General features: G+C 34.1%; 2 protein-coding genes across 2 annotated transcripts; both read right to left on the minus strand.

Moving 5' to 3' along the window:
• Window positions 1-191: 191 nt before the first annotated feature.
• LOC106666299 (fibronectin type 3 and ankyrin repeat domains protein 1-like) lies at window positions 192-1,674 on the minus strand. Its single transcript, XM_014393383.1, has 6 exons — window positions 1,526-1,674; window positions 1,318-1,457; window positions 1,172-1,253; window positions 887-1,114; window positions 707-834; window positions 192-643 (listed from the first exon to the last, which is right to left on the minus strand). Exons 1-6 carry the CDS (start codon window positions 1,672-1,674, stop codon window positions 201-203), a joined length of 1,170 nt encoding a protein of 389 aa, XP_014248869.1. The 3' UTR covers window positions 192-200.
• Window positions 1,675-4,301: 2,627 nt separating this feature from the next.
• On the minus strand, window positions 4,302-5,653 carry LOC106666303 (tRNA (cytosine(38)-C(5))-methyltransferase). Its single transcript, XM_014393387.2, has 4 exons — window positions 5,452-5,653; window positions 5,201-5,387; window positions 4,850-5,135; window positions 4,302-4,787 (listed from the first exon to the last, which is right to left on the minus strand). Exons 1-4 carry the CDS (start codon window positions 5,504-5,506, stop codon window positions 4,317-4,319), a joined length of 999 nt encoding a protein of 332 aa, XP_014248873.1. The 5' UTR covers window positions 5,507-5,653; the 3' UTR covers window positions 4,302-4,316.
• Between the last annotated feature and the right edge of the window lie 5,541 nt (window positions 5,654-11,194).

An 11,194-nucleotide genomic window follows, 5' to 3' on the forward strand; every position in this document is an offset into this window, starting at 1 on the left:
ACCTTGCTAGTGTTCCATATAATTTGTCTATGTTAGATGTTTATCTATTTACCTATTGATTGATGTATACAAATCCAACATCAAATATTTTTCCAATATTTTTAAATTGTAATATATTTTGTTAAACCTATAACAATTTTCAAAAGATTTTTTTTTCTTATGTCTCAAATCAACATAAATGTTTAAAAATATTTTTATTTTTAACATGGTGTATTTTCTATAGTAGTTGCATCAGTATTTATTTCCTGATTAGTCCCTGTTTCTGTATGATTGGGTAAAGTGACTTTATTGGAGATGCTTTGTGTTTTTTCAGGTTCTTCGCTTTCAGCATTTTCTTTAACAAGTTCTTTTTCTCCTTCTTTTTTTGTGCCTTCTTGTAAAATCCATGTTATCGTGTCTGTATATTCAGCGAGCATATCCATATCCGACTCTTCTTCACTTTTTTCACCATTGGAATTCCAGGCTGAACTTTCATCAAGGCCTTTTTCGTCTTCTTTCGCTTCAAAAAGTCTCCTCTTGTCCTCATCTAGGTCGACAATTTTTGACATTCTCAAACAACTTCTTTTCCAATTGTCCTCTGTTTTTATTTCCGCACCGTTATCTATTAAAAACTTGAGAGATTCATAGTCAGCACCCATAATAACTGAAAAAAATATACATTGAAGTATAATATGTTTTAAATTAAAAAAAAAAAAAGGAATATTACTTCCTATCATAAGTGGTGTCCAGCCGGAATTATCTTTTGAATTGATATATGCGCCACATTCAATTATATATTTGACTAAATCAATCTGTGATGCTTCGACTGCGTAGTGAAGAGCCTCCATGCCATTTCTAACATTCTTATATTCATGTATTTAAACAAAATTAAAAAAATAAAACTTACATATCTTTTAAGCTCCAATCTGCGCCTTTTGTACACAGGATTTGGGCCGCTTCTAAATTTCCATAGTAGCATGCATTCATCAAAGGAGAACGAAATGTTGGCCAAAGTTGTTCATTGATATCCGCCCCTCCACTTATAAGGAGCTTCAACGCGGAATCATTTTTAAAACGGATTGCTTTCATAAGGGCAGTTTCTCCCTGCCTGTTTAAAACTCCAATCTCCCAATTTCTAACAAGAAAAACCTATCTTTATTTAACAATATTATATAAAACTTAAAATGTTTACCTCTCTTGTATAAAATTGTTGATGTTTTCCTCTGAAAATCTCTCAATGTCTTGAAATAAATAAAAACTCCAAGGTAAATCGACTAAAACACAATAATACAAGCAAAACATTCAATATATACTGACATAAATAACTTTAAAAGTTACATTTTGAGGCCAAGATGGATACATCACTCCAAACAACCTCATCGTCCCATTCTTCTTCGATTTTTTTGACATAACCAACTCTTACTGAAAATATTTCCTCTGGAGACAAATTTCTTATTTCAGTGCTAGTTTGTAAACCCCTTAAAAGAGCACTATTGTCACTAAATTATCGAAAAAATATTACCAAACTTTTAAATTGTTTGTTTACCAATATTTTGTTATCCAGTCATATACTCGGTCTTCGATTTGTACTATGTAAGAAAGTTCTTCTCCATTAGATTTACAACTTGTCCACGATATTTTAATTGAGTATCTAGTACTCCCTAAATAAGTAATAACAGGCCGCTCCACAGACATTGTTTGATCAATAATCCAGCAACGTATCGAGTGGATAGTAGAAAAAATTATTAAAAATTATTACAATTATTCATAACAGAAATATTTACTGATTATTTTTCTGGTGTCTGGCCAATAAAAGTTTACCAATGTACAACATAACTTTCTTCTAACTTTTCCATTAACTGTGGAAACTTGAAAATGCTATTGGTCAGTTAATCAAAGTTGAATGTGATAAAACACCTCTTGTACACATTGTACTATGCATTAGCTCCAATTTTGACATAATTGTTTAATAACTCACTCACTCTATACACTTTTGTGTCAAAAAACAATTAAAAGGAAGTGGCAGCCTTCAGCTAGATCGGCAGAAAAGCTTTCTTGTATCAACTGTGACTCTCATAGAAAAGGAAACATCCTCATCCTACAGACACATTAGGCCATGAGGTTGACACTTTTGGGCCAAAGCATAAATATGGGCCTAGCATGTAGAGATAGGTTGTCAATGTGTCCCACATAATTGAATTCAATACTTTGGCTCCATGTAGGGAGCATGTAAGAATACCAACCAATATGAGAATTGTGTTTGAGCAGGGTGTGAATATTTGGTCCCCTGCTCCAATTTTTGAAGTTAACAGGTCTATTTTACTGTATAGCCTTGTATTTCTTTGAGTATATTGAGACTGAATGAATTTATTAGTGGGTCTATTTGGTGTGAGAGGGCTGATAGTGAAATATTGTGAACCCATCAACTCTCAATTAGGTTAGTTGTATAATAGGTGTGAAGTTTGAGGAGTATCATGTATTCCACCACTGTAACTGAGTAAATGGTTTATAAATAAAAAAGAATGTATTTAAGAATGAGCGAGAATGTGAATGGGTTTCAATTTAGAGACTGATTACACTGGGAGTTGAAATTACCTAGCAGTTGATAGCCCCTGGAGTCCAACCTCAGTGGTTGGATAGATTAGACCGAGATCTAACCCCAAACTGCTAACACCCAAGGTGGGTGATCCTTGATGGAGGCAATAGAGAGAATGTTAATAATACAGAAGAATCAACACAAATAAACCCATCTGCACTCTGCAGATTCTGCAAGGAAAAATCATCTACCGGATTATCTTCTACTGTGAATTGTCAATTGGATAGACCATTTTACACAGAAATAACCCTAATCAAAAGTCTATAGTATTGCAAATCACTGCTATGCTCAATAAACAAACATATTGAGTATGTGATGAATGCAGGGAAAATTTGTACAGCTAAAATTCGCCTTTTCTCAATGTTATTTATATTTGCTAATACAAATGTGTTTACATAAAAATACAACTTATTTGATCAACAAACAACAGAAATATTTTGTAGTTGATGAATTCCTGTTTGGAGAAAGTTGATTAGTCTATAGCTAGGACAGTCATCCTAATTCTATGAATAGAGAAGAATCAACAGAAATGAACCAATGTACAGGCTCTGTGAGGAAGAAGAATCTACCTCTGATTATCTTCTTCTTTTTTCCTTTTGTTTTATTAATCTACCACTGCATTAATTTTTGCAATAAAAAGATCTTATCTTACAAAGAAATAATATAAGTGGTGAGTTAAGAGGGAATATGAGCCAGCGGTAACCATACCTTGAGAATTGGTTACTACATTACTCAACCTTCGAAGGATTTGGAATGTAGAGAAGATGATTTAGAGTGGAATTTAAGGTATTGGAATTTGACTAGGTTAATAACATATGAGATTCAGGGAAGTGTTGTGGAGAACATAGTTACTAACTAATAAAGGAAAGAACATGGTTGTGTGGAATTTTTTTTTTCTGGATTGCATCCCGTTAAGGTTTGAGTGTTTAGCCATCCCATACCGTTCCAGTCAATAAGTCCATATAGGAGCTAAAAGAGCTGCCTTGAAAATTAGAAATTTGTTAGTTGTTTATTTAGAAATCGTGAGATGCGGTCTAGTGTGATGTAGGTTTCAGAAAAACATTTTCCTTATCGTACCAACGTTTCGATCTTTATTGAGATCATCTTCAGGGCTCAAAATGTTTGTCTTCTGTGTAATTGTGCCATTCTTGTGTGTCGTGTCGAGAGTGCCAGACCGCATCTCACGATTTCTAAATAAATATCGATTAACGGTCACTAATCACCACACATTTGTTAGTTGTCTTAACCCGCAGTTCGATTCTGACATTTAAAGTCATTTACTTGGATCAAACGTTTTTCTATGTACAGTTGCAAGTAATTGATGCAATACGCTCCAGGAAGTGGTATTTAATTTAGATAAACAGGGATAACTACCTCGGATTATCTTCTCTTGGTGATTCCTCAACTGGAAATGGAACTCAATAAAAATAACCTTAATCAGAATTCCTTAGGACTGCCCTGTTTTTCTTTATAAAAAAGAACAATTTAGAGATACTCCAGTCTACACATACTCTTGCTGGGTTAATCTAGGTTTTTTTTTGCATTTTCCATTTTTAGGGGACAGATCAAATTACACAAACTCCTCCCATCAATTTTTTTAGCTTGTTAGCATCTAATATAAGAAGTTTCTAATAAGTTCAACCCAGAACACAAACTGTTGTTTGAAAAGAGATTCAGAATTCACTGTTTGAAGTTAGCAAGGCGATAGATAAAAACAAAAAATAAATAATTTATACATAAATCAATCATTTATTAAAACTTTTAACAATTCTGAAACAACTTTAACATTCACACTGTTCCCAAGTAGATTGTACGTCTGTTTTAAAGTCACAGAGTCAGGAAAACTGTACTCTTTGTTGAAGCACATAAGCCTTTTGACTTCTGTCGGTGTAAAATACCTCAGCTTCAACGAGGACAAGGCTTTGTTGAAACTCTCCTTTTCGCAGTCTCTCAATGATGATCTTATCTCTGCAATTCTATTCGCTTGCAAGGGCGAGTACAACGATCCTGTGCCTTCCAAAAATCGCCCATATGATTTTGTAAAACAACAGGAGTTTTTAGATGTTTTATTTACGATGTCAATCACCCATACTCGTTTAGCGAGGGTTTCTAGCGAAAGAGTGTAATCATTGTTTTCATTGTTGTCACTCAATTCTATATATTTGCTGATGTCTTTCACCAATTCTTCTTTACTCCCTGGTATGAAAGTGTGCTGAAAAAAGTCTTATTTACACTACAATATATAACAAAAATTGAGTTGAAAAATAAACATACAAGTTTATTATCGAATTTAAATTCTAAAGGCTTTCTTTTAGCCAATAAGTAATATCTAAGTCTGCTGTTTGGTATGCCAAAATTCAATGGAGTCAAAAGGAACTCCCTGATTTCAAAACTGCCTTCTAAACGTTTAACCAAAGCATTTCTAGCCTCAGAAACTTCAAATCCTTTCACATTTTCAAGCAGTATGTACTTAAGCTTTGTATCAAGCTCAGGGATCAAGTCAGTCAAATGTGACAATGCTGAACATCTCTTGTCCTCAATATCTTTCTTGTTTCCCAGCCTAAAATAATTAAAAAAATAAATAAATAAACAGAAATAAATAAAAAAAAGAATTTCTTGCCTTGCCTGGTGAACGGCTGACAAGGTGGACTCATCAAAATCCCATTGATGTCCAACTCATCGATGAAAGTTTTTGTAAGCGACTGAATGTTTTTTTGGAGGAGCTTTGTTTCTGGAAAATTATACTTGTAGACTTTGTTTGCGACTTCGTTTATGTCTACAGCAAGCACTACTTCAAAATCTATTCCGCTTTCTATCGAATGGGATAAATATATTAGAACATAAATAAATAAAATGTAGCAGTAATACAAACAAACCTTTTAGGGCTACGTGCATGCCACCAATGCCGCTGAAAAGTTCTAAAAATCGCATCGTGGGAACTTAAATAATAAAGCAAATATTCCAATAGCGAATAATTCGGAAAAACAGGGATCATCCCTGATAATAACATTCAAAACAAACCAATGTGGAAGGTGAACTGTGGTTGTACATAAAAGCAGGGTTGGGTATCGACTATCGAATATCGAGTACGTGATGTTTATGATTCATCGATGTCCAACCACCTGATGTTTGCGTAACATCGATGTTTTGCCCAAGCCATCGATTACTCGATCAAACAATATCGTAGTTTTATTATACACTGACATAAAAATATTTATTTCTACTTAAAATAAAGTCTTGGAAGGCGTTTTCGGCTTCATCGCGTTCTCTAAAAATTTTATTCCTCAAGAGGTCAAAATGCCTAAAAATGTGGAAGTTTGTACGGTGAGGTCGGGTGAATATGGAGGGTGCGGTAAGGTTTCATATCCGAAGTTCTTTAGTTTCCGCAGGGTTGACATCGCGACATATGGTCTGGTGTTATCGTTTACCAATGCTGGACTAGGTCGTTGCAATTTCCCCTGCATTTTGTCAATTTCTCAGCAATATTTCTCTGCTGTGATAGTATCACCATAATTCCGGAAATTATAGTGAACAACCCCAATAGTACATTACTAAACACACCATAAACTTTTTTGGGTGCAGATTTGTTTCGGGGAGTGTTTTGGCGCTTCATCCTTGTCCAACCTTTACGCCTCCTGTTATCGTTCAGAATCCATTTCTTATCGCACGTGATGGTTCGATCGAGAAATGGATTATTTTAGTGGGGCAGCAGAGGTGACGTGCAAATTTCAAAGCGTCGATTTCTGTGGGCTTCAGTTAGTTCGTTCGGTACCCACTTTCGAGCTTCTTTACCAATTTGCTAAAGTTGGTGAACAACGGTTGAGTGGTCATCACTAAGCTCTTCCTTAATTTCCCCTATTTTCTTATAAGAATTTTCTTTAATCAATTGTTTGAAAATTAGTAATTAATATAATCAATTAGGCCACTAAACATAAATGGTTTAATAAATTAAAACGTTTTGTATAAAAGTTATTGGTTAAAAGTATTTATTATCATCGTTAAATTAGATTTGAGGTTTTAGCTTTGTTTACATTGCAAACACTTGCGAAAATAAAACAAATTTTCAAAACCAGCATTAATTTATTTCTCACCAACCCAATAGCTTCACTCTCCCCCAACGGCCTTGATGGGCGAGATCATGATGTGACAGGACAAAATTATAGCCTACCCAATGAAAAGAAATATGAAAAGTGTTTTTAAATTTCATTTTTGTGCTTGTTTGATGATTATTATGTTCAAAATAAGCGAGCTTTTTTTGGGCAAAAGTGTATGTCTATCGGCCTGCCCTTCTAACATACTTTTTCTGGTTTTATATATTATCTTAACCAATCTACCTTTCTCGCACTCTCTTCTTTCTTTTCCCTTTCTATTCCTAACGCTATCCCACTCTCTCTCTCTCTCTCTCTCTCTCTCTCTCTCTCTCTCTCTCTCTCACTTTCTTTTTTATTTATTTAGAAATCGTGAGATGCGGTCTGGTGTGATGTAGGATTCAGAAAAAAATTTTCTTTATCGTGCCAACGTTTCGATCTTTATTGAGATCATCTTCAGGGCTCAAAGTGTTTGTCTTCTGTGTAATTGTGCCATTCTTGCGTGTNTATATGTATATCTTTCTATTAATATATCTGTCTATGTTTCTATATCTATTGTTCTACATATCTATCACATACAAACACGCACAAAAACTAAAAATCGTGCTAAAACTGCCAGCTACCATCTGTGTCTCCGTTTTGAACAAACACATACGCCAGTACTCATCGACAAATACAAGTCACGGCCAAGACTTAAACATCAGAACGACAAACTTTACCTATCTAATTTATTTTCTTCTTTGTCGGCTTAATTCTTCTCATAAACTGATTTTCATGATTACGAGAGTTTTATCGAATCATTTCTGCACTTCCGTTATTTATCAGTAAAAATAGATATTTTGGTAATTGTAAAACATTTTTGTATATTAAGTACATAGGCTTTAAAACAAAAACAAAAGAAAATAAATTATGTTTTATCCTGTAAGCAGAACCAAATATGACAATAAGCCAGAACTTGTTGAAATCAAACGATATAAATATTCATATAAATAATAAATATCGAAATTGTAAAACATTTTTGGGTATTATGTACATAGGCTTCAAAAATAAAACAAAAGAAAAAAAATTATGTTTTATCCTGTAAGCTGGACCAAATGTGACAATAAGCCGGAACTTGTTGAAAACGAACGCTATAAAAATATTCATATAAATAATAAATATGGATTTAAAAGTAAGTTTTTTTATGTTTCGTACGCTTTCTTTATATATCTATGAATTAGGTTTCAAGGAATCCCAGTATATATCGGTGATGTGACCATTCTATTGTTACACCTCACCAAAAGGAATTGCGTCACTCGCTCTTTTTTTGTTGAGAAAAGCCGGATTATCCCTCTTTTAATGAGCGAAAGTGTAGTGGCGTTTTCCTCCCACAACACCAACCCCTGTGCATAATAGAAAAAGAGTTAATGAGGAAACTCGAAAAGTTTATTTTTAACATCAAACAATCACTTTCCTTTTCTCCATTTTACAACGTACAAAACGAAGACAAAAATAGCCACATGCCAAAAATTATTTCAATAAACATCAAGAATAATCATTCAAGAGGAAAAGTCAAGCTAAATAAGTTCCATTTTGTAACTTCTTCATCAAGAGCAATTAAATTAATTTTAACTTTAGTACATTACTATTAGGTCGTACAATTACCTTTAGTACATCAGTAATGTACGATATCTTAACATTTTTTATCAGCCTGCGAAAGAGGAGAAAATTCTGACTCAATAGTGCTCTCAGACCAGTTGAAATGTTTTTAACTTCACCAAAAAAATCCAACCTCAACTGCGAACGTTTCATCCTGACTGATGATCGAAAGTAGTTTTGCTGGTATCATGGGGGAAAATTTAATAACACTCTAAAAAACCATATTTTGAACGATAAGCATCATTGACTAAAATTTCTTTTTAAAATTTTCTTTGACGTTCGAACAGTCTGGTAAATGTAATAAAAATGTATTATCGATTTCCGGCAACGTCCACAAATGTTATTAATCCGATCAACAAAACTAATAAACCAAATATAATTAAATAAATGTTATTCGTTACTTTGTTTATGATAGTTTAAGTGGTAATCGTGCAAGGTAGACCAAGATGTAGATAAACAAAAATAATTGTTAATAGACAAAAAAGAGATCCATAGTTTGATAGAGAGGGAATGAAAAATAGAAAAATAATATATTGAATGGAATATCCCTTGCAAACATCAACTTCTAAGGAATAATTAAACATAACTCTTTTTTGCGATCTTATTGACATTGAACGTAGAATCTCTTTTTAAAACATTAATTACTCATTTACGCATGAATCAAAGGAGTACTTCCAATTACTCCCGAGTTATATCGTGATTCATTCATTAGTACACTGACAGGTAAAAAATTCCAGCCACTTGTAATATAACTTGATTTGTATATATTTTTATATTAATCAAAGTTTCACGTTTTTTAACGTTTAATAATTGAGTCTGTCTAAAAACGTTTAAAAAAATGTAAATTGCTAAGGAAAATAAATCTAAAAAAAGACGGATAGATAAAATTTGTTTCAATTAGATTTTTAGTTAACATTTCAATATCGCGTATTTCCTTCTTTTGCCTTATGTCCTCGAAGACTCATCGGCGTACTTTCTATCAAGTCTGGAAATGTCTCGTAGCTGGAGGTCAGCCCATTCTTCACGAAGAGTCCTTTCAAGATCGTGGAGTGTATGGACGTGCTCTTATTCGTCTTTTGAGGTTATTCTATAAATGTTCGATGGGGTTCAGGTCTGGAGAACGGGCTGGCCAGGCTAAGATCCTGATCTTATGCTGTTGAATGTACGTTTGTACTATGCGAGCGACATGTTGACGGGTATTATCTTGCATTAGAATAGGATTGTCGCCGATTTCATCGAGGATAGGGAACACATAATGTTCCAAAAGTTCATCCAAAAACCAACTCTGTGCGGCTCTCCATTGAATTTCCCGCCCTTACCATCACTAAGCTACGAAGAAAAGGTAGGCTCTGGGAAAAATTACAATCTTCGTACCTTTCATTTAGTCTTCTCTACACTCTTTCACGCCCATCTGGAGATCGTAGAGCAAATGTACAGTCATCTGTAGAAAGTACACCATACCAATCGTCCAAAGAAAGGCTGTGCTCGCGAGCAAATGCGAGCCGTGCAACTCTGTGTGTTCTGGTCGATTCTGGTCCTCTTACGGGGCGAAACGCCATCAGTCCATACTGATGTAATCCTCTTGGAGCAGGGCGTTCAGAAATTTTGACTCCTCGAATTTCCTGGAGCAGATGAATCGCTTGAACAATAGTAAGGTGCCGGTGCAAAATTCTCGTAGTCAAAAAACGATCATCCTATGGTCCTATTACCCTAGGGCGTCCAGAACCGGGCCTTCTATGGTAGGACCCAGTTTATTGAAAAACGTCTAAGCGTCTCGTAGTATTTCGTAGAGAAATCAGAGCAATAGCTGCACACCTGATGGAACGTCCATCATCAATAAGCGCTACACCACACGCAACATCCTCAGCGCTAAGTGGCATATTAAAGTTTGAAAATTGCAATTAAGAAAACAAAGATGAAAACTAAACAGTTTATTGCTTCAGAAGTCAAATGAGACTGAATAAACATTTTAAATTCCGTAGAAAGTAACCAATGAAAAATCCTTTATCCTTGTTTTGGATTAAGGATGAAGTGTGTTTACCACTAATTTATATTCCCAATTTAAAACAGCATGAACGAAAAATTTATTGATAAAAACTATGAGGCAAATTAAGGGCAGAATTTTCTTTTATCGAGAAAATGAACAAAAAAATCAATTGGATGGAATTTTTTTGCCTGTCTGTGTATATTGTAGTCTTTTTTTGAAAAGCTATTATACGTTTCTTTTTCTACTATTGGTATATTGTTGTAGACCCTAATGTAACTTTTGTTTCCGTCTTTATTTTAATGCGTTGTCTTAAATTATTTAGTGTCTTGTATACTTGTCTACTAAACAGTTCTACCTGCTAGTGCTTGCTGCTATGTTTTGTACTATACATTCTTTTTGGTGTTTCTTTGAACAAAACTTTTTGAAATCCACTCTTAGGAATGAAAGAGATAGGAAAAAAGAGAGAGGGCGATTGAAGGAGGGAGTGAGGTGGTTAATCAGTATGGAAGTGAGGTTATATCTTGATGTTATATCAAAACCTGTTGACTGCAGTAATGATGAAGGAGAGAGTGAAAGAGAGCAAGAGAATAAAAGAAAAAGAGAGAGTTGGTAGGAAGGACGAGAACGAGATGGAGTAAAAAAGAGGGAAAGAGAGAACGTATTTGAGATTGAGGTGGTTAGTCAGTATGGAAAACATGTTACATCAAAACATGTTGACTCTTTATAAAAAGATAGAACAACACATTCACTCCACCATTTATCATTTCTATAACCATGTTGACTGTAATAACGATGAACTATTTTTTTCCGTTATTTAAAAAAAAATTGTTTAGTGTAGAAATGGTTTGTTTTGTAATTGTGGTGCATAAAAATGAATAATTACATGAAGTGACAAACCAACTAAAT

The sequence above is a fragment of the Cimex lectularius genome, unplaced genomic scaffold, assembly GCF_000648675.2.
Source record: "Cimex lectularius strain Harlan isolate CLEC.00 unplaced genomic scaffold, Clec_2.1 scaffold124, whole genome shotgun sequence".
Classification (NCBI taxonomy): Eukaryota; Metazoa; Arthropoda; class Insecta; order Hemiptera; family Cimicidae; genus Cimex; species Cimex lectularius.